General features: G+C 36.2%; 1 protein-coding gene across 2 annotated transcripts in view; it reads right to left on the bottom strand.

The window, feature by feature from the left end:
• KIAA1324L (KIAA1324-like ortholog) overlaps nucleotides 1–24,170 on the bottom strand; it is a 182,232-nt gene that overhangs the window by 39,802 nt on the left and 118,260 nt on the right. For both annotated transcript variants that reach the window (XM_011927674.1, XM_011927675.1), the window contains 7 exons: nucleotides 23,247–23,352; nucleotides 22,060–22,212; nucleotides 21,069–21,157; nucleotides 9,702–9,882; nucleotides 8,486–8,614; nucleotides 964–1,054; nucleotides 191–293 (listed from right to left, as the gene is read on the bottom strand). In XM_011927674.1, the coding sequence (XP_011783064.1) occupies nucleotides 191–293; nucleotides 964–1,054; nucleotides 8,486–8,614; nucleotides 9,702–9,882; nucleotides 21,069–21,157; nucleotides 22,060–22,212; nucleotides 23,247–23,352 (852 nt within the window). The remainder of the gene's footprint in view (nucleotides 1–190; nucleotides 294–963; nucleotides 1,055–8,485; nucleotides 8,615–9,701; nucleotides 9,883–21,068; nucleotides 21,158–22,059; nucleotides 22,213–23,246; nucleotides 23,353–24,170) is intronic.

Raw genomic sequence — 24,170 nt, 5'->3', positions numbered from 1 at the left:
TTATTTGTGGACTTCACTGCACAATTCTTAATTACTTGAGATATTTTTTAATGTTTATGAAAGGTGCTAAGAATACCAAAAAAAAAAAAAAAAAAGGGATTTATTATCCCAACTTGCCACAAATAAATTTACACTTGAAGGAGAATGCTAAGCTTAGAAATCTGCCTTTGAAAGCTGCCCATCCACTTACCACCATGAAGTACAAAACACAGTCCGCTGAACAGAGGGTCTCAAAGACAAACGTTATTCTTCCTAGTTCAGAACCGGTGGCTCCAGTCATAGATGTTGGTGGTCTATTTGACAGATTAAAATGGCAATATTTATAGTATGTTCTAAATACAATTTAGAATAAAATCAAGCCACTATTTTTATTAAACAAAAAGCCATGCTCTTCTCTTCCTCTAATCTACCACTTCCCTCACCCACAACTCCTTCCTCACTTAATCCTACCTGTCCACACCCTTCGTGGACATTGAGTCCACATAACCATGGTAATATGCTTGACCCTCTTGTTGTAAATGATACCATCCATCCTAAAGGAAAAAACTCCTACTGGGTAATTTCAACATGGGGAACTAAAACGAAATGGAATTAAGAAATTTCTAACATACTATTTTACCAAGAGAACTGAGAAAAAATAGATAAATAAACCAAAAGATATTCCTGCAAACAACTTGGACTGACCTCTCCATTAAGCATCCAAGAATCAAAGTTATTGTAGCATTTGGACACACTATTGTTTAAATTTTTCAGTTTTATCCAAGTAATATATAACTAACATTTATAGTTTCTCAATCACTAATTCTACAGATACTCTTCAATATAATACATTACCCTGTGACAGCTTGTTATTTACTAAGTATTTTTGCAATATTGTTCCATAAAGTAGCCCTATTTCTTTATTTACGTGGGGAAACAGGTGTGAGGATTCTTACAGAAAAGAATTAGAATTGTTTTCCTTACTTAAATCCTGGGATATGCAAGTTTAAGATCAGGTAATCATTGTCAGAACCTCCAGCCCCACTCTGGATATGATCTCCAGCCACCTCCCAACCTAGAAGTAAAAAAAGTTATTTTATTAATAAAAATTCCATTAATGATTTCCAACAATCTGTTTAAATAAGGTAAAAGTAAGAAGAAGCATTAGTGCTTCCGTTCAAAGTTAGAAATGCTACAAATGAATTCCCTATTTTTAATCACAGTTGCAAATTTCATGCTGAGGTAGATGTTCCAAGAGGAACCAAGTGACACATTATTTTGAATAAAAGATACTTAATGGGATAACAACAGTTTTCTCAATGAAGCATGATTTGTATTTTAACTAAAATAGATGGTCTCTATCTAATCTAACATATTGAGATGAACAATCCTAGTCTTCAGGCAACAAATGTGCAATAGAAACTTCAAATTACTTAATAGAAAAGATTTGGGACCTGAGGTTCATTCTTATAGTTTGCTGTATTGTTCCCTAATTTAACCCGTTCTGCATTCATTCACTTATTTATTCAGCTAGCATTTACTGAGTGCCAAGAAGTATGATATGCACTGGGATAGGAAGGTAAGACAAAGTCCACCCTCACTGAGAAGTCAGTAGAACATGAGAGACAGACACACACAACTGTCAACAGTTGTTGAGCTGTGCACAGAGAACCATTATGAGGTCCGTCTTCTGCAAAGTAACAATCAATATAAACTGAAATGGCCACGGTAAAATGAGGAAAAGAGAGGCCTCTCCAACATACCATCAAGCAAGGTTATTAATTAATGGCAGTACCTCAGCATTGGCATTTCCATCTCTAAAAGAAAATATCAGTATCTGCTACTGCAAGAGGCATAAGAAAGAAACTAAGGAAGAGGCTGATTCAGTGCTAGATTGACTTGGCGATTTTTGAAATGTTATAATCAACAATTTATACAGAGTTGATATGTTGACTATTCATCATCAAGCTAATCTTGAAAATAATATGTACTAATGTACATACTTACAAGAGAGATGTCCATTGTTTGGCTATCTACTGTGGTTGAAATGAGAGATAAGTGGGTAGAGAATTCTAAGAGTTGAATACCATAAAACAGTCTGACCCGGTGGGACAACAGGCCCTTGACTGCAGTGTAAGCAATATGAGAGGCACTTAGGTTTAAATAGACTGCAAACTTACAATGCAGATAAAATGCAGAAGGATATTCCCACTTGGAGCAATTCTATATCAAGAAAGGGAGACTTTATGAAATGTTTCTCTGAGGACAACTCCTAGTGCTCAGAAATGCCATGAGGAGGGATAGAATAGGGAAGAGCAAAAGAAAAGAAGGCAGTACTAGGATGGTAAAAAGAGCTAAGTCTGGAGCACTAATACCCCCACAGGAGGAAATAAACATTTCCCGTGTTTGAATATTGCTTGTTAGAGAGTTCCCCAATGTCCTCCACTTTTTCCTCTGTCCTGAGAAACAGAGTGTTTTGACCCCTTTGAGACCTGGCCAGCTGCATGTCCTCTCCATTACCTGAAGGCTTGACCCCAAGCCAGGGCCTTGAACGTTCCCAGGCACTGATAGAGCTGTTTAGGTTGTTGTCTAAAATACTGAAAGAAACTAGCCCCAGCCTTGAGCCAAACTCCTCAAACCCTCATCTAAACTCTACAACCCGACTCCCTTCATTCCAGACACACCTCAGTAGAACATTCCTTGTCTTACTGTCCATTGTGAGGTATGCTACAGGCCCCTCTGTCGGTAAATTCCCCTAATCAATGCTTTGGACTGGATCATCGTGGTGTTTAGTGCTTCTTTTGTTGAAATCCCAACTGGCCCTGTCTCAGGACAGTTTGGGGAAGTCCCTTTTGGGAGCGCCCCTGCCAGCCACTTTTGGGGCAACTCCAGCCACAGGTTCAGCCGAACAGAACACTTGTTGTTATGGGTTGACTGTGTCCCTGAGAAAAGATATGTTGAAATCCCCACCACCAATACCCATAGATGAGACCTTATTTGGAAATAAAGACTGTATGCATATCATCAAGTTAAGATGAGGTTATTAGGATGGGCCTTAATCCAAAATGACAGGTGTCCTTATGAGGGGAGGAAAATATGATCACAGACACATAGACACAAAGGGAGAGGATCATAGGAAGACACAGGGACACACAGACCCAGAGGGAGGACGGCCCTGTGAAGATGGAAGCAGAGACTAAAGTTACGCTGTCACAAGTCAAGGAATTCCCAGGGCTACCAGAAGCTAGAAAAGGCAAGGAGGGATATTTCCTTAAAGGCTTCAGAGAGAACATAGCCCTGCCAACATCTTGATTTCAGACTTCTGGCCTTTAGAACTCTGAGAGAATACTTTTCTGTCATTTGAAGCCATCCAGTGTGTGGCACTCTGTTGTAGGAGCCCTAAGAAATTAAACACTGATGATACCCTTAGCAGGAAAAACACCAAGGAGAAGAAATAAAAGGATCGACTGCACTGAACCCCCTGACTCAGAACTCCAGACTGCCAACGTGGCAGCAGAGCTGTGTGTGGAAAGACACACGCATGATAATGTATTGGACAAGAAAAGCAGGAGGACAGTGGCCTCAAAGGGAAACCAGAAGGCTAGTATCAATATAAGTGCCTTAAGTGATAGACCATTGCTGTCAAATGTGAGAAATATGTGAGCCTCACCTGTGAGTTTAAATGTTCTAAGGACCACATTTTATAATGTAAAAAGAAAGAAGTGAAATTTTAATATATTTTATTTAACCCAGTATACACAGATTATCATAATTTTCACATGTCATCAATATAAAAATTAATACTTTTTTTCATACCAACCAGGGCATCCCAAAGTCAGTAGAAAACCCAGGAAATACTGACTTTTTCTGTGCCCTAGTTGTTATTTTTATCCATTCTCAAGCATAAAAACTATATGGAACAGTGTCAACCAGAATATTGATTTCAAAAACATTTACTGCTAACCTAACACCCTAACAGCTATTATAATTTTTATACATTCCCTTCTAGTCTTTGTCCATATGCACAGTTCAATAAGGGCATATGCAATTTCGTATTTTCCTTTTTCCATAAGAGTGACTCTCATATTTTCCATGTTTCTACATATGTTTTATATTTTAAGATTATTTTGTATTTAAAAATCATACTTACATTTATCATAAAATAAATAAAATTTTTCTTTAAAATTTAAAAGTTGAAACCTAAAATTACTTATAACTTCATTACCTAGAAAAAAACACCATGTGCTGTGATGTTTGTTTTCACTTTATTTCAATGCATACATGTTTTTACATCACTGAGCTCTTATTATCGATAATTTTGTATCATGCTTTTATAAATTAACATTATTTCATAAGCACTTTTATAAATACTTCATAAACATGTTAATGACTGAAATAATATTTTATTATTCAGCTAAATATAATTTGCATAATTCACCAACTCCCTCCCACTACAGGACTTACCTACTGTTGATTACACACCCATTTTAACCATTTGGTTTGTTTTTACCTTTAAGTAATATAATAGAAACTATAATAAACTTTTTTTGTAAAGCTTTTCTGTATTTTCAATATTTTTCTAAAAAGGAATACCAATAAAAGAGTTACTGGGTCAAATGAATATATTTTTAAATCAATATTCTGTGTTACTATTCTGATTTTGAAAGCAATGAGTATCTATAAGGAATATTAAATACAGTAAACCAAATTTAAAAACAGAGTAATTCATACTTCACATAAACCTCCCATCTCCAAGGAATAGCCTTTTAACATTCTTTTTAGTATTTTTCTAGTGTATGCTTTTAAAATATATGCCTTAGATTTTACCATATAACCTACTTTATTTTCTGTTTTCTTTCGTTTAGCACTGTCTTCTGATTTTTCTAAACATCATTCTATCAAAAATATTCCCCCATTGAGATAAACAGCAGTTCATTAATGGATACAAAAATACAGTGAAATACAAGAAATAAGATCTAGTGTTCAATATACAGTAGGGTGTAGTTAGTAGTAATTTTTGTGTTATTCAAAACAGCTAGAATTAGAATGTCCCCAACATTAAAAAGATCAGTGTTTGAGATAATATCCCATTATCCTTATGTGATCATTCCACATTGTATGCATATATCAAAATATCACATGTATCCTCAAAATATGTACAACTATTATGTATCTTTAGAAAACCACTAAAAATCCTTTGTACATCTAATTTTAACAACTTAACAATGTTATATAGTTATATCATAATTTTATTTAACCATATCCCATTATTGAAAATTTAGTTTGTTTTCTCCTATTTTTCACTCTTGTAAATAACTCTAAAATTAATATTTTTGTGCATAATTTTTCTTTACATCACACTGTTTCCTTGGTATAATCCCCATAAGTTGTATTTTTGGCTTGGAGAATAGGAACCTTCTAAATTTCTGAAACATTGCCAAATTGTTTTCTGTACAACTTGCACATAATGATTGCATAATATTTCATTCCACTAGCATAATATAACTTTTGTAAACATTATCCTATTTCTGGATATTTCAATTATTACAATTTTTGTTGTTATAGATAAGGCCCAATGAACATCTTCATGAATAAAAAGTAACTTGTCTCCAACTTTGAATTTCTCTTAGGCAAAATTTTACCACATGAAGATTTACTTCTACATACCTGTTCTGTAACTGTGTGAAAATCAGACCAAGACTACATGAATCTCAAAGCACTCCAAATCATACAGTCAAGTTGGTCAAAGCACACTCACTTTAACTCCATGCCTGGGTGGGTGACTATCCCAAGAGACAGGCTGCCCCTGTGCCTCTCCATTTCACCTTTGTTCTTGTGACTACTGCTCCTCACAAGGTTGGCTACTGCACCAGCCAGTCACAAAATATACATCACCTTTTATCTTTGTCGTTTTTATGTTACTGTTTACTATTTCAATACCACACACTAATACCACACACTAATACTGCACAGATTTATAGGTTTCAGTTAATCATTGAACATTACTGAAAACTAAGAAAAATTTTAAAATAGACTCTCAGTAAATGAGTAAGCAAGTGGGTAAATCAACTATTTCCAGAGTTTAAGCTATGAGTAAGGTCTCTGTAAGATCAAATTAAAATATCAGATAATCTTTACTAGTAAGTGAATACACACACACACACACACACACACACGTATTAGTACTTTTATAGAGTTATTCAATGCCCTTGCCTTCCCAATCTTACTTTTCCAATAGGTCTTAATTTCCTTAACTTAAAATTCAATTATAGGGCATTTTAGGAAAAAAAGAAAACCTTCATGATCAGGTAACAGCTATTATATCTTATTCTTCTTCTCCCAGAGGACAATTTTATTTATTTATTTATTCTTATTTTTTTGAGACGGAGTCTCACTCTGTCGCCCAGGCTAGAGTGCAGTGGTGCGATCTCTGCTCACTGCAAGCTCCGCCTCCTGGGTTCACGCTATTCTCCTGCCTCAGCCTCCTGAGTAGCTGGGATTACAGGCGCCCACCACCACGCCTGGCTAATTTTTTTTTTTTTTTGTAGAGATGGGGTTTTGCCATGTTGCCCAGGCTGCTCTCAAACACCTGGACTCAAGCAATCCACCTGCTTCAGCTTCCCAAAGTGCTGGGATTACAGAAGTGAGCCACCACGCCAGCCTCTACTGTTGTTTTTCTGGTTAAGGATAATTTTGGCTGGGCGCAGTCACTCATGCCTATAATCCCAGCACTTTGGGAGGCTGAAGTGGGTGGATGACCTGAGGTAAGGAATTCGAAACCAGCCTGGCCAACATGGTGAAACCTCATCTCTACTAAAAATACAAAAATTAGCTAGACGTATGGTGCATGCCTGTAACTCCAGCTACTCAGGAGGCTGAGGCAGGAGAATCACTTGAACTCAGGAGGCAGAGGTTGCAGTGAGCCAAGATCACATCACTGCACTCCAGCCTGGGCAACAGAGTGAGACTTCGTCTCCAAAAAGGAAAAAGGTAATTTTGACAGCAGTATAGATGAAAGAGTAGAGATGAGAAGAATGTATAGGAGACTACTGAATAGTCCAGTTAAGAGATAATATTAGTCTGCATTTCAGCAAAGGCACTGAGTATGAAAAGAACAAACTAAAGAAATAAGGAGGCAGACTTGGCAGAATTGAAGACTTGTGGGTTATTTGTGATACAGATGGCTGTACTGAAGATTATTCATGATCTTTTACTGCTACAAAGTCGATATTTTTTTTTTTCAGAAAAAAAGTCTGCCTTCATTTAAGCTATCACTAATCACAAATAAATGTTTAAGTCTCCTCACATTTTGCATATCCCGGAGAAAATTGTTAATAAACTGTTAACTAGCTACTAAAACGTCATTGGGAGAAAAAAAAAAAAAAAAAAAACACAAACAAAAACAAAGCAGGTCTGTGAAGTAACTATTTAATTGTAATGTTAAACTCTTAGCCAACAACCTTTTAAATCTCACATAAGGTCTTAGTAAATTTCGTGATACTTTCCTCAAGCTAAGAGTAGAGATTTGTACGACATCTAGAAAAGAAACGGGCAACATTATGACATGAGCATAGTGAAGTCTTTTGTCTAAATGCTCTCTTTCTTCTCAGTGTTCTACATCTCCATTAATTTCTGCCCTGACTTATTAGTACAATGTGTTTTCCTTCCAGATAGTTTGAATAGCTGAATGGTTATCAGGGGAGAATTTTCATTCTGCTGGTGACATTTTCATGAAGGAATTTTTTTACCAGATTAATATTCCCTGGCCTCTATCAGTCACCTGAGCTCCCTCACTTAGTCTTTCCCATGAGGAATAAACAGGTTATTTGTGGACTTCACTGCACAATTCTTAATTACTTGAGATATTTTTTAATGTTTATGAAAGGTGCTAAGAATACCAAAAAAAAAAAAAAAAATACATACATTCATTCAACCATCATATACTGCAGAACACGTAAGTTCCAAGCCCTCTAAGCACTTAAAAGGTAAGAACAAATACAACTCAACAACTGTCCTGTAGAACTCTGCCACATTTTCAAAATTTCAACAGGTAGAATTCATATATACTTTGTAAATACAATCATAGACTTGACAGGCAAGGGGAATTTGAAGTCAGTTAACCCCTCACCAGGGCACAGTGCTGAGCCAGACTAATCAAGACAGGAATCCCATCATGCTACTCTTTAAAATGGTAAAGAACAGAGATTTCATCCCCCTCCTTGGTAAATCTATTCTGGCATTTATACCATAAAAAATGATCCTCAGTGTCTACTTCAATACTACCTCCAAAAAATGCAAAATTAATAGTTTGTTCTTGTATGAACATCATCTGGCTGTGACACCACATTTACTATTTTTATGGTACAACCAGAAGATGGGCAAGTAGCCAAATGATAAGATTAAAGTTCCTCATACCCATAACTTGGCATGTTTTAGAGAGCTGAGTTCAAGAATGAATGATGTCTCTATTGCTGAAATACATCAAGTAGGCTGATTTTGAACTTACCATTCATTCCATCGCACTTTGAATTCCCAACATTGAAGCAGGAAGTTTTCATGTTGCCAGGAAGGACATTCCACCATTTATATTCAAAGCCAAGTGCAGGCTCTGTTCCTGCTGGACATGGTCTACATTCTACAGGAGACAAGTAGGGTCAACAATTAAAATTAAACTGCAACTGGACAACTTCCTCTTTCTCTGTTGCAAACACTACTACATTACAATTAGCAGGGAGAGAAGTGGAAAAAAAGATATTGGACTACCAGTTCCCTCAGGACGTAATAACTCTTCAAAAGAAATCTGGAAAGAACAAAATTCTAGATATAGTATACATATACATACACTTGACTAAAATGTAAAAGGAAAAGGACAGAAACAAAATCTTTAAAAATAATTTTTTCCTTCATGTCTGGGAGTAGCCGTTAACACTTAATCACCCTCCATAAAAAGACTAATTATGAGACAAGTTCAAGTTCTCCTGAATGTGACCTTAGAATCAGTTCCTCCACCTTATGAATAAAGAAAGATTTCACTCTTCCTATTGGTTATTCAACTTAACAGAATATTAATACCATTTATGAACTGATTAATTGAAATTCAAAATATTGACTATGTTGAGAAATGGCTGGGAGTTGAGGGCTTGAGGGGCTGGGAAAGTGCTGGGTTTATAAATAAGCCTGATTTAAATTGACATCTGCAAAATTGAAAGAGAAGGGTCTTTTCCAACCATTTTTAAATGTAGCCACTTTGCATCATCACATCAGTAAAAAAAAGGAGTAGGGAAAGAAAATATTTTGCAAACATTTATACCTGCTGCAAAAGTACTACAGACGACATTTTTAAATGTCATTCTCGATGATGAGCCCGATATTATCCACCATCCTACAGACAAGAAAATTGAGCTTCAAAAGGTTTAAACAATTTGGATAAATCACACTGTTGGTAGCATGGGGGATACAGATTCAAATCCAAGTGAGTTTGACTTCAGAGTCCTTTTTATGCTATCTCTCAAAGGCTCTGGATAGTAAGCATACAACATGGCTATATTCAAGCCATCTATCTGCAACTAAAATATTACAGTTGACTGTAATTTTTGTCTACTAAAACTAAAGAAATTCTGTAACCACTTTCCATTAAAAAAAAACAATTCAGAAAATGGTCACAGTAGTCCAACAAGATCATTTTGCTAAAGGCCCAGTTATTGGACCAACTGACATCCTACCTTTGGTTCCATCTGAAAATGTTCCAGGAGGACAGGGATGGCAAGAAGATGATCCATTGTTATAAAATCCAGGGTTGCAAGGTGGACAATCCTTCTTCTCTCCAGAAGGGGGCAATCTAATAGCATCTGTGAGATCCTCCCGGCAGATTTTGGGCTCTATCCACTTGTACATTATCTGTGTCTACAAAAAAAAAAAGTCATATAGCATGCTTATAACAAAAATCTTAAACTGGCAGCATAGGAAAAGTGCAAATGAATAGAAGGGCCAGCCAACAGACGCTAAAACATCAGTGACAAAATGAGAGAAGAGAGAGAACTTTGGTGGGGAAATGACTGTTACTTCCAAATGTTTTTACCCTAAGCTATAGGTGGCCTTCCTTCATACATAGCATGTTCCTCATCATAAAATAACTGTTTAAAATATAGGTAACCTGCTTATCACCCTTACTCTTCTATCCAGTCATTCCCTTTATTCCATAGCTGACATAAGTTTCTATGCAGCAGCGTGTTATTTTTTTATTTTGAGACTTCCACTACCCTCTTCCTTTCCTCCAACAGCACATTTCATTATGCTTTGCACATAGCAATCACAAAAAGGTTTTTTTTCAAAAAGAATACATCAAGATTCAAATTTCAATCCTGTTAGTTCATAATATTGGTAGTGTTTCTCTGAGTCTCTTTCAACAACCTGATGATGCTAGACTACAAGAGCTGTAGCTAAAATATTTACCCCAGAGGCTTCTAGGTCCTGATCCATGTGCTCTGAACATCATGATTAAGATAGTCTCTGCCTTCAAGGAGAGCAGTCTTTTAAACTCTGCCCTTTTATTCTCTCACACACATGCATTCACCCCCACACAAAGCAAAATACAAGAAAACAGCGGTAACTCAGCCAAACCCCAAAAGCCGATATTACCAAATTTTTTTTCTCATTTTTAAACCAGAAATACCAAATGGGTTAGCCATTCCAAAACAAAATTGATATCTCAGTGGAGGAAAATAGAAAAGGTATTCTAAATACAAAAGTATAAATAAATCAACTATTTAATAACTAAATACGGCATTTTTAAAAGAGACTAAAAGTTCCTTTTCTTAAACACATAATCTGCTAAAAGTATTTTTTATTCTTTAAAACAACTTCTGCAATAGGAAATCTACTATTAAAGCTGGGGAACCAAAATAAAAGGCAATTGTCCATAGCTATTTCCAGTTAGTAGAAAATCATGTATAGTAACTCCTTTAGGCACCCAGTTTTATTCTCAAGTATTCTTATGGAAGAGTAGATTAACTTATCTGAAGAAAGATGCTTAAGAAAATGATTTAAAGTAAAAGTCTCAAAATAATTATAAATAACATTTTTTCTTTTTACAACTCTATTTTTCCACATTCATTTTATGACTTGCATCATGAAACACTTTAGCCAGCCACTTCACACACCTGCCTTTCTTACCATCTGTAAAATAATGGCTGTTCCTGCTGGGGACTCCTAAATAATTGGAAAAATACATTAGATACTATATCCATAGGGGCCCTCAACTCCCCTTAAGAAAAGCAATATAAAATTCAGAGAATCTAAGCAAATGAAATATCATCATACTGGGGAGATTACTTTCTTAAAATTCTGGTTTAACAAGCATATAAAACAAATTTCAAATCCTACTTAATTCACTATCTTGATGATTTATTTTGACATTAATAAAAATGGATTGTGTTATGTGTAAGCTACTGCACTGTTGACAGTAGTTGGTTCCCATGTGGGAGTGGGGGGTGGTGCTGACACCCTGTACTAGGTAATCTTCTCAATCATTTTAAGAGGTACATATTACTATCCTCAAGTTTATAAATGAGGAAACACTCCAGATTAGAGCTCTTAATTTGCCCAAAAGCCAAACACAACTAATAAATGGTAAAGTAACACCAGTCAACAAGAGTCAGTTTGGTAAAGGTAAAAATAATAAAATATGCAAATATATTTTGAGAAGTCAGCTAACCACATGACTTTCAATACGTGCAAACTAACTTTTAAAAATTAAAAAATGTACACCACTTTAAGATACTTAAAAATGTAGAAATCAAATTTCAAATGCTCTATAGTAAAAGTTTTATTTACAAAGCCTCTTGTTTCACATGGCAGATTGATTCTCTGCCTCTCTTTCTAATGGAAACAGATGCTTTCAAGTCTGGCTGACTAGGTTAAGATACTAATATTAATGATACTTAGAACCAGAGGGCTCCCAGTGCAGGTGAAAAATCAATAATCAATTCATTTTTTGGCAAGTTGAGATAAAATTACGAAATGTCTTATAAAACCAAAACCCTAATATAGCAAAATTTATCAGGTTATTATTAAGATCACAAAAGAGACCCAGTACCTGTATTCATATAAGCATGAAAAAAATACATTTTAAAAATCACACACAGTTTAAGAATCAACTGGAAGCTGATTTTCATATAAAAACAGAACTCAAAACTGGGAGGACTAAAATTTACGCAAATTTTGAGACTGGCTTTGTCCAAGGTTGTCTGATTTCTTACTTCAGTTGTCACGTCACAAATGTACTAAGTCTTTATACATTGGCTGAACTCATCAGGGCTAAATTACATGTGTGTTTTAGAAGGTCTACCAACTGACCCTAACCTAACTGCCTTGTGCTCCATGATGTTCTGGCTCAGGTGGTCTCAGCCAAGCAGGCAATTTCTTATCTCCCAGCTGGTCTCAAACCTTGATCTTTTCCAGTTGCAAGCCACTGGGCACTCATCATTTGTCTCTCTTGGAATTACCCACACCATGCTGCCAACTTGTATCTGACTCTTCCTTCAAAGCCATGTAGAGTTGTGCTAAGCAGGTCATCAGCCTGCCCAAATACATACCAGCATTCACCTACCTTCCTTTTCTATGAAGGCTTTGCTGCTTTTCTCTTTTCCCATGTGTTTACCTCCTTCCCCTCTGATATGTTTTAGATTTCTGTCCCCATGCAAGTCTTATGTTGAATTGTAATCCCCAATGTTGGAGGTAAGGCCTGTTAGGAGGTGATTAGATCATGGGGGCAGATTTCCCCCTTGCTGTTCTTGTAACAGTGAGTTCTCATGAGATCTGGTTTAAAAGTGTATGGCACCTCCCCCTTCTCTCTCTTCCTCCTGCTCTGTTCAGGTAAGACATGCCTGCTTCCCCTTGTACCATGATTATAAGTTTCCTGAGGTCTCCCCAGCCATGTTTCCTGTACAGCCTGCAGAATCATGAGCCAATTAAACTTCTTTTATTTATACGTTATCTGGTCTCAGGTACTTCCTTATAGCAGTGTGAGAACAGACTAATATATCCCCTAAATACTTAACAGCTTTGACTATCTTCTGCCTTTACATGGAAGACACCATGGAAATTTAACATTTTACTGACAGTTCAGGGCTTTAAGCAAGAAAATGTTCTAAAATTAAATTGTGGTGACTATACTAAAAACACTGAATTATTATACTCATTGAATGAATGAATGATATGGTATGAGAAGTATATCTCAATAAAGCTGCTTTAAAAAAAAAGAGTGCTAAAAACAGACTATTCAAAAAATTTTATTTTAAACAATTCAGAAATCCCCAGTCTCTGAGAAATTCCATGTTCTCCCTTCTTCCTAATTAAGAAACATAGGCTCTAAGTATATTTGACTTGCTTAAATCCTGTGCACAGAAAAGCAGATCTAAAAACTGAATCCCTTTACACCCTATTTTTAATATCCCCTACATATTTGTCTTGCTATATAATTTAGAAGTACTGTGTTACAGATATTGAGCATTTGGAATAATTTGCAACACTAAAGATCATTAAAAGGCAAATAAAATATCAGACATTTGAACACTAGCAAACTCTCTGTGATCCGGAGTTCACCTCTCCAGAGATGAAGAAGTTGTATAGCCTAATGCTTCCTTCTAAGAAGGCTCCCTCTTAAAATATCCTCCCTGCCAGGCACTCTTTGAGCATCAGCAGAAAGTTCCCTAATTGAAAAAACATGCCATTTCAGTATTGGGCAGCTCTGTTTGTTAGAACATCACTACATCCCACTGGAATTTACCTTCTCTAAGTTCACCTGGGTTCTTCTTTTCTAAAATTTCCCTTCAAATACTTGAAATACCCTATTAAGGAAATTCTCACTGAGTACCTACTATGCATAGGACAAAGTACTATGGGAGATTCAAGAATTAGGCAAACTGCTCTGAAAAAGGTTGTAGTCTAATAATGATCAGACAGGTTCACAGCTACTATAATGTAAAAACTAAAAAACATGAAAGGGATACAAAGCACTACAATTTGAAACAGACTATCTGAGTTAGAATTCCAGACCTAAGACCAGCTATGACCAGCTATGATCACAGGGAAGTTAGCTAACCTCATTAAGCCTCAGTTTTCTTATCTGAAAACTGGGTACAGGAATGTCTAACTTACACAGATGTTGAAAGAAATTAGAGGCAATGTTTGAATACACATACATTTACACACACATGCACATATGAAGAGAGTACATTCACAAATATGGAAATGATAGCTGCTTGTGGTATTAACACTACCGTTACTGTTACGATAATTACTGTCTCATCATTATCTTCTCCAAGAGAAACACAAAATGACATGAGTGACCAAAGGAAAGATATCAAATCTCTGTAAGACAAGTAGGAAACATCACAAAGACGATCACAATTTTCCATCCTTTGCTGTTTTCCTTCTACCTGAAAAAATATTTCCAAATATTTCAGTCATACTTTATACAAAATATCCTGGCCTCTGTCCTCTAGATTCTTCCCCTTTTGTCAAAATTTTCTCAAACTGTATGCCAAAGACAGAACACAGCACTCAAAATGTGATAATCACTCATTCATTTACCAATTCTCACTAATTCAACAGACGTTTCACTACCTTCTATGTGCTAGGTGCTACACTAGGCTTAGAGACTTTTTTTAAAAATAAATAAGAACCAGTCCCTGTATACAGGAAGCTGAGAATCTGATAAGGGAAACGATCACGTATTTGTGATAAAGTGATCTTTTAATCTATAATCACTATGTAAGTATCAAGAAGGTATGTGCAAATTTCCATGGAAATTCTCAGTATACCAAGACAATCTTGCCAGACCTATTTATGATATTTAAGAGCATATGCTTTCTATGAACCTGTGCAAAATCATTCTCTTTTTATTCTGGTAACTGTAACCATCTTTTTTTCTTTGGGAACTGATCTGTGTGATGCTGAAAGGAACTAGGAATTACAGAGTTTGGCCTCCCCAGCTACAGGAATTTGCAGGTGAACTAAGACATCCAATCAGAGTATCCAACACTCCTGGAGAGAATGATTGATTGGCTATGGGCTCATGATTCAAGCAAGGCCAATCAGTCTTTCTGAAGCTTCAGTCAGTGTTCGTAGTATCAAGAGCTGTGAGGATAATAGTGGCTTGGGTGGAGATGACAGTGAGCATCTTGCAACACCGGAAAGGGCTTGCCTGAGAAGGAAATCAAATTGAGCCAAGAATATTAGCATTACACAGCAAGATAACATCTTAAAATAATTTGTTCTATATTGACTTCCCAGTTAAATGAGTCAACAGGCTCCTGCCTCCTCCCCTCTCTGTTCCTCAGTTTTACATTGGTTTGAGTCAGGGCTCCCATCCAATTTCTGAAACATATTTTTTAAATTCATTACTAGAGAATTTATAATCATCCCCAAGCACCCATTGAAAGGAAACATGTGAATCATGTCCCACAATAGGGGAGTGGCTGAGGGAGACAAACACTGCACAGGTTACTCTGCCTCAGTGTAATACCCAAAATAAACAGAAACTTAAGTATTTTCTGTTTACTAACTCCCAAACAAAAATAACCTTTTCCCCACTCCCTTTTGTAGTGGATATGAGACAACCTTTGTGGATACGATAAACAAATGAGAAACTTGCTATTTTTAACCATGAACAGCTTAATTGAAAACTATTCTTTGTATTCTTGCAGGGGAAGAATTTTCCCCACTTTAAATAGCTGTTGCATTTTTTATTTGGTGAGTTAGGTCTTTTGAAGCTTGAATTTCCCTGGAAATCTTCTTTGCAAGTAATTATTTTCTCTTTTCTCAATGTTTTTATATCTGAGAGTTTCTTTCACACAAATAAATTTTGATTTTACTAATTTGAGCTTATTGTTCAAGCACACTGGAGTCTTTCTGAATCTTAATTTTATCATTCTTATCTTTATTTATTCACAAATTGATATACATATTCTTAATGTCTTTATGAAGTTAATGATTTTTAAATAAAATGTTGAAAACTCATCTGACATATCTTCTTTGTATGAGTTACAGTATGTATAAATGACTTGCTATATTTATATTCCTATGGCAAATATATAAATATATCAAATATATATGATACTGTACTCTAAGCTGATAATCATTTATCAAATCAAACACTTTATATATGATTCTTCAGTTAGTCATATATCCACTTAACCATATATCATTTAGTCCACAATTCATCTTATCCATAAGGAAATCATGAGATGCTCTGTCAAATATCCTGCTAATATTACAACACATCTTCTCTTGATTAACTCTTGCCCAGTGTCACTGTTACCTGGTGTAATGCCTACACAACATAGCTGAATTTCCACCCTGCCCTCACTGTGTTTATCTTTAAGAAACAGGATGCCTGTGATAAAAAGTTCCCTTTGTAACTAGACCAGCTGAGACTGGTTAGAACCAAGATAGATGACCAAATGACTTAAAGGATCTCAGGTTTCATTATAATCTCACAATTTTATTTCCATACTAAGTGACACTTCCGCCAGTGCCATGACAATGGCCAAAAGAAGCCATAAAAGGACAAAAAGGCAGGCAGCACTCTAGTTCCAGGAAGTTTACTGCCCATTTCTGGAAAACACATGAATATTCCTCCCCTTGCTTTTCATGTCCAATCCCTTCATTAGAGAAATCCTATATTTTAACTCCCTCACCCCTCACTAACAAAGAAGTTGTGAACCATGCTCCCACTTCTCAGTTCCATGACCCTTGAAAAAAGCCTGTAATGCTTGACATTCACTTTCAGTTCCATGTATTTGTTTCATGACACTGAACAGGGAAAGACCCCATCTTCTAGGGGACTAGGTTTGTTGGTAAAATCACTGATTAGTATTCTTTTGAGTTCAAACATCAAACACTGAATTTGTATATGTGCTTGTGTGCACCTATATGAGTGTACCTCATTTTATGTAAGAAGTAGGCACTAACTTTTTTAAACAAAGCATACATAAAACTTTCAACTCACTACTTAATTTTGTAGCGAATGTTTATTGAGAAGTGAATATTCTTTAATGTATCTATGTTATACATCTCTATTTTGCATATACTAAGCTTTAATTCAAGTAAGTCACATTTAGGAATCCTCATTTATTCACCACAGGGAATAACGTCATATAAAAATGTGTTGTCTCCTTGAGACTTTCATAACCTAACCATGGGCCAAGAACACCAAGTAATTATCCATGTTTGTTTACTTCTCTGCATCTGTATAGGGCCTTACACATCTTGATATGTAGTAAGTCCCACAAATATTTGATGAGAGAATGCCTCACTGTATATATTAGAGGATTTAAATCCTTACATCTCTTCACCCAATTCAACCTGGTTTCCATGTTTTAAAATGGCTCTTTAAAGCCACCATTTAATCCAATGTTGCCAAATCCAATGGATACTTTTCAGCCCTCATCTAGGGTGATTGTTTAGGAGCATCAGCCTTCTTAACCACTCCAATCTCTGCAAATACTCTATGATAGTAACTCCCTTGGTTTCTCCCACTTCCCCAGCCATTTTCCTCAGGCACCATCCCTGTTCATCTCTCCTAGCTATGGCTGACTTCTAAGCCCACTCTATGATCTCCCTGAAAACTTTTACCCAACCCCAAGGCTTTAACTGCCAGCTATTTGCTATAATTTTCAGATTCACATAGCTAGCCCAGATGTTCTACTAAGCTCCAGACTGATGTACATAATGGCCCTTCCAGCATCTCCTCTTGCCCCATCTCACAACATGGTCAAAACTGTACTCAGGGTCTTTCCTTCCTTGCCTCTAGACCTTCTCTCTAACCAAATAGTACCTCTACCAACCTACCTTTAATACTTTCCTCTCCCTCCATCTTATTAACCACCACATTTTGTGAACTTTACTTCCTATTTCTCTAATCCATACTCTTCTGTCTATTCCCTTTACTATCATTCACTTCCTTCTTCTCTCACCTGGAGAAGGGCATTATGAGACTTCTAAGTGTTCATTCTCTCTAGTCCCCTTCTAATCTTGTTTATAAAACACTGCCAAAGGGATCTATATGAAGTATAAATCCAATCACATTGCATCACTCTGATACCAAAAAACTTGCAGGGATTGCTAAATGCTCTTAGGATACAGGCCAAAATTCCTAATGTGGCCCTGTGAAACCATGCCTTTTCTAGCAATAGCTTATGTCATTAGCTGCACCTAATGCAATCCCTCGCCCACATCCCCACATTCTAGTCCCACATTCTTTTAGTTCTTCAAATACACCATGCTCCTTCCCATGTCAGGTCTTCACCATCCCGCTCCCTCTATCAAAAATGCTCTCCTTCCACGGCCTTGCCCAGTGTTTAATACAGCCCTGAGGCCTTCCCAGACTGGGTAAGAACCTCATAAAATTCAAACTTCTCTGCTGTAGCACTAATCCCAATTGGAAATAATAATTTATTTTCTATGACTGACTGTTTATCTCTTCCTCTAGAATCTAGACCAATGGTTCTTGAAGTGCTGAGATTCTGGGCCAGCAGAATCAGAATTACCTGGGACCGTCCTGGAAATGCAAATTTTCAGGCCTTCCTCCAGACCTACTAAATTAGAAAATATGGGGCAGGGCCTTCCAGGTGAGACTGATGAACACTAATATTCGACAGCCACTGCTCTACATCTATGGAGACATTTACGTTTTTCTTCTATCCTTAGCTCTGCCCTCCTTACCCAGTATTCTGTAAATAACCAGTGCTCAGTAAAGATTTACTAAAAGTATGAATGAGCAAGCCATTCCATATTTTTCATGATGTTTATAAGAATCTCTTAATTAGAATAATTTCAATTACAAATTAAAATTTTCCTGAAAAACTTCCCCCACAGGCAGAAAGAAATTTAAGCAATCTATTTTAAACTAAGATTCAAAATAAATACAGAAAACTTGTAACACTCCTATGTCATATCAATGGTAATGTTTGGAATCTATATGCCTCAATAGCTGATTTCCTTGTCAATCAACTTGATCCTCTCCAAGTAGGGCAAAATAAGATAAAGAGAACATAACAGGACAGAGAGAACCAACATATAGTCATTGAACAACCTGAGAAACATCATTAAACCACTGGCAAATCACCAGGCTATTCTCAGCAAGAACTAAACATCTATTTATGTATTTATTTAAAGAGATAGGGTCTTGTTACACTGCCCAGGCTGGAGTACAGTGGTTATTCACAGGTGCCATCATAGCACACTGCAGCCTCAAATTCCTGGCCTCAAGCAATCCTCATGCCTCAACCTCCTAAGTAGCTGAGACTACGGGTGCATGCCACTTCACCCAGCTAAAATGCCATTTTAAAAGATGAAACCAGAACAAATGAAAATGTTACCCAAAAAATCTCAAATTCACATGTGCAATCTAAACTTCATTACATATATTATTTCACTAAGTCCCCATTGCTTTACTTCTGAAGCTAGAAACATTTATCTTGAAATATCTTAAATCACTTTTGTTTTAAAAAAATCACTGAGTTTATAATGTGCTAGCACATTGTTTTCTTCTATAACAAGAACATGTTCAAATTTCACTCAGACACAACAGAAAAATATAATTTATGTGTATATGTGTATACAGCATGCCTGTGTGTACAACCATATACACATATGCGTCTATGCAGCTGTGTGTATTCTGCATATTATACATTTAATATAAGGTCTTACATCCATTAGGCCCAGGTCAAATAGATTTTGTCAGGCTACTTACTGCCATTATACTCATAGATGTAATTAACATAATAAAAATACAGCTTTTGTGTATTTTCATTGTAGATTAGACAAGATCCTATTATACATTCGATCCCATTCCTTTAAGTCTCAGTAACATGGAACTGATTATTATATAAAATAAACTAAATTTACTTTTGCCTTACTTATTAATAAAGCAAGTTTAAGAAAAGTTTACCTAAACAAACATAATCGAAATTACTTTTCAATTCATCTTAATGGTACCTCTTTGCATATATTTTCTAAAAAAACAGCCCTTACTTAGCATTATGATAGGACTATCAGGACCTTACTTTACAACTCCTTGTCAGTTAACAGTTGTTAGTTTGAGTTACTCTTCTCACTGAAAGTAATAGTTGTACTTCTTATCGTTGCAATTTGCCACTAATTTAAACTAGAATGTACTTGCTCTTAACCATTCCAAATAATATTCCTTAAAAAAAACTTAAGGACTTAAGGTAAGATTAAAAATAAAATAACAATCTAGATTAGAATCTAGGGATGCAAAAATAAGAGAAGAAAGTAATAAATTTCCTGACATCTATATATGCTTTCCAAACTAAGTCAAGAAAATAAATGTCATTATTTCAAAGATGGAAACGTAAAGAAGCAACGATCCATAGCAGCCACTTTGATCTCAGTTTCCCCTCACTGACACAGGCTGGTGTAGGCTAATTCTTTAATTAAGAGGAGAGCAGGTCAACTGCAGAGCTCATGTGTGCATTTTTCCTCTGGCTATGTGCCGTTTATATGGTACTTACTTTGCATTTTCTCATTGTAATTACACAGTAATCTGCCATAACCGAATAGCCCATGGCTGCATGGTTTTTACTGACAAAACCTACTGAGTAACCAAATAATTAAAGAGAAGTTATAAGAACTTTCCATCCTGTGAGTCATACTATACATTTTAAGGCTGTGCTCTCTCATGTTATTACTTCTGGAAAAAATATAACTGTTAAAAATAGCAGTAATTTATTGAGCACTATGCGCCAGGCACTGGGTTAGGAACTTTACATTAAATATCTTGAATGTTCTTATAGCAGCTTTATAAAGTAGGTGCCAATATCATCCCTATTATACAAATAAAAAAAATGAGACCTAGAGATATCAAATAAGTTACCCCCAGGGCTTAATTGCATATTTGAAATTCAAAGCCAGGAAGGCAGACTTCAAACCCTAAACTCTAAAATTTCCTCTTTACACTTACATACGTGTGTCATAAATCTCTCTCATGAACAAATTAGAGTCTGCTCAAATTGGAAAGAAGGTTGCAAAAATATGGGATGGAGTTGACGCAACACTGCTGGTACCTTTCCCTCTTCATCACATGGAGTATGGATCTGGAAATAGTCTTTTGTGGTACAGGGAGGGCGCTCTATACACTCACTGGATCCTTCCTCTGCAACATAAAAAAAGCGTTTCAGAAATGGGTCAATTATTTTGCATCTAAGAAAAGGCAAAAAGCAAAACAGAAAAAGCAAACTAAAAAGTACAAATAAACTTACTGGGGCAATTCAGGTAGAACTACCTAGGTCTAAAGAAAATAAATGACTACATTTTTATTTTCCCTAGAGCAAGAAGTGTTTCTATGATACACACGGAGTAGTGTATCACAGTTTTTCCCAGAAGATATTAGATTTCTTCCATCATCACTGTACATTGGAAATTTGGAACAAATTAAAAGTTTCTACGTATGTCTCTACACCAACAAATCATGTAAAAGTATAAACATTTTTAGATGAGTCTAAACACATCCATAGCAGTTACCTGTGGGGTGTGGAATAGAAAAACAAATCATAGACCTATATAGGGGAAAGTAATGCAGAAAGGGAGAAGATGTCATATTTTATCCATTCAACATCAATTCGGCCGGGCACGGTGGCTCAAGGCTGTAATCCCAGCACTTTGGGAGGCCGAGACGGGCGGATCACGAGGTCAGGAGATCGAGACCATCCTGGCTAACCCGGTGAAACCCCGTCTCTACTAAAAAATACAAAAAACTAGCCGGGCGAGGTGGCGGGCGCCTGTAGTCCCAGCTACTTGGGAGGCTAAGGCAGGAGAATGGTGTAAACCCGGGAGGCGGAGCCTGCAGTGAGCTGAGATCGGGCCACGGCACTCCAGGCCTGGCGACAGAGCAAGACTCCGTCTCAAAAAAAAAAAAAAAAAAAACATCAATTCACTTCAGCACTTCGGTTTCACCCACCACTGCTGTCATACTTTATGGGTGACTTCTGGCTTACAAATATACACTTGACCAACATACATTTAGAAAGAAAAAAGCAGAGTATAAACTAGTTCTACCTGAAAATTGAGAGTCCTCTTTACACCTTATACATTCTTTGGCTCCTTTCTCAGAATAGGTGTTTCTGGGACACACTTGGCAGTTGAATGAACCTGGTTTGTTGCTGAATGTGCCTGGCTTGCAAGGAAAACATTCTGATGTGTATGCCACCCCTGTGCAGTAATGAAAAACAGAGCATGGGAGGAGGACCCAATACCAACAAGCAAATCAGCACCTACTTCTGCATCTACCCAGAAGTGAGGGAGAAACATTTACAGTAAGGTCAGCCCAAATCATTTATCTTATTCATCCAGCACTAAGAAAGCATCTACTGTGTGCAAGGAACTGCACAATCAAGTCAGCAAACAAGTGATGAAGTTTTGATAGAGGTATAGTACTTGTATTAACTGAGCTGTCAAAAGACAACTCCACTAACTCAAAAATGAGATAAACCCTAAGGTTCCCTCTAATTCTATAGGCCTGTAATTATCTGATCCTTATGATAACCCATTCCTTTTTTTTTTCCCCACTGCTGATTAAGTCACAGGTAAGACCTAGGAATGGCTTGACTTCTCCTCTGGTTTGTAATTCCAGCCTTTGCCAGCAGATGTCCTTATGACTAATGAGTTAACACATTGTTCACAAAACAAGCCCACATTGAACATATTAAAATGCAAGCCAAAGTTTAATAAAGGAGAATCGCTGCTTTAATTAAAAATACCCTTAATTGAGAATGAACCATGCCAGGGTTCATTAGCTGCTCTCCTGGGCCCGAAATTGTCCAGTTGGTTCAGACAAGCATAAAAGGTTTAGGAAAAAGTCAAGTCAAGACGTTTATTGTTATTTTTATGGATATAGCAGTGACCAGGTCATCAGTTCCCTCAGTAAGCCCAATGTCTGGCACAATAGACATTTCTCAGAGGAATAATAGGGTCTTATTAACACAGAGACATGTTTTTTGTTTACAGACATCTAAAATTGTCATCATGTTTACTTTTTTTGCAATGATTACATAATTAAGTTAAAGTGTACGAGAAAAAAAGAAAACAACTGTCAATTTCTTGGGAGTAAAACCAGGGTCTCCGGACCTATATGATTTCCTAACATATTAATTTCTGTTCTATAAACCTTTGAACCAGCCAAACCAAAACTTTAATAAATATTTGGTAGTTACCAGTGACTACTAAACCAGACTGCCATGAAATACCTTCAATTGTGATATTTTTTACCAGCACAGGCTTGACTGCCTTAGAACCCATAAGGATGCCTGTAGTTCTCCAGTAGAGTATGTTTGTACCTGATTTCAGCATTACCTATAAAGAGAAACATAAAGGCACTCAGGTCAGATAAGCCATGCCATTTCCCACATCTAAAAGCTACTCCCTTACATACTTTTTCAATCCATATAATAAAACGCCATTAATTTAAAACCCACAGATTTAAGTCCACTATTAATTCTGACCTAACCTCCGCTGAAATTTACACTTTCTTAAAAGAAAAAAAAATGGAGTTTGCTAATCCACAAAATAAATTAAATAGAAAAGAAGAAATCTTCAAGTCTAAACAAACTCATAAAATGATTCTCAAACCATTTGCATGAAGTCTTAGTTTATATTTAAAAAGAATCCATTTTAGAGGGTGAAAGTCCCTCAGGCCACTTGTATATTTATAGGTTGCCACTATTTATAAGACCTTTGAGTTCTGAAAACAAAAGGCAACAGAATGAGTTTGTTTATTTTAAAAAAAATTAATAAAAATACAGCAACAGTAACAAGAAAAAATAGGACAGTTCTTATGTGATAATTTAACTCTCTTACTCTAGAACATAAATAATACTACATGTAGTATTGGTTTCCTTTGCTACTGGAATATTTGCTAATTGTAAAATCAAACTAAGTTTCTTATAAATTTCATGTTCATCCAGGTAAGTGAACTAACTTTAAGAGTTCCTTGCTTTCTTATTTACCCCCCTTATTCTTCTATGCAGTCTCTGGCTGGACAAATTCAACCTGTAGAAAATTACAATCCACCCAACTATTTCAGTGAAGTAATAAATTAAGTAAAAGTAGTGCACTAAGCACTTTCCCTTGTATTAAATCTTTTTAAGTGAAGAAAGCATATTTGTTTTTTG

The sequence above is a fragment of the Colobus angolensis genome, unplaced genomic scaffold, assembly GCF_000951035.1.
Source record: "Colobus angolensis palliatus isolate OR3802 unplaced genomic scaffold, Cang.pa_1.0 Scaffold74, whole genome shotgun sequence".
In the NCBI taxonomy this organism is placed as follows: Eukaryota; Metazoa; Chordata; class Mammalia; order Primates; family Cercopithecidae; genus Colobus; species Colobus angolensis.
This window is presented reverse-complemented; position numbering and strand designations above follow the sequence as displayed.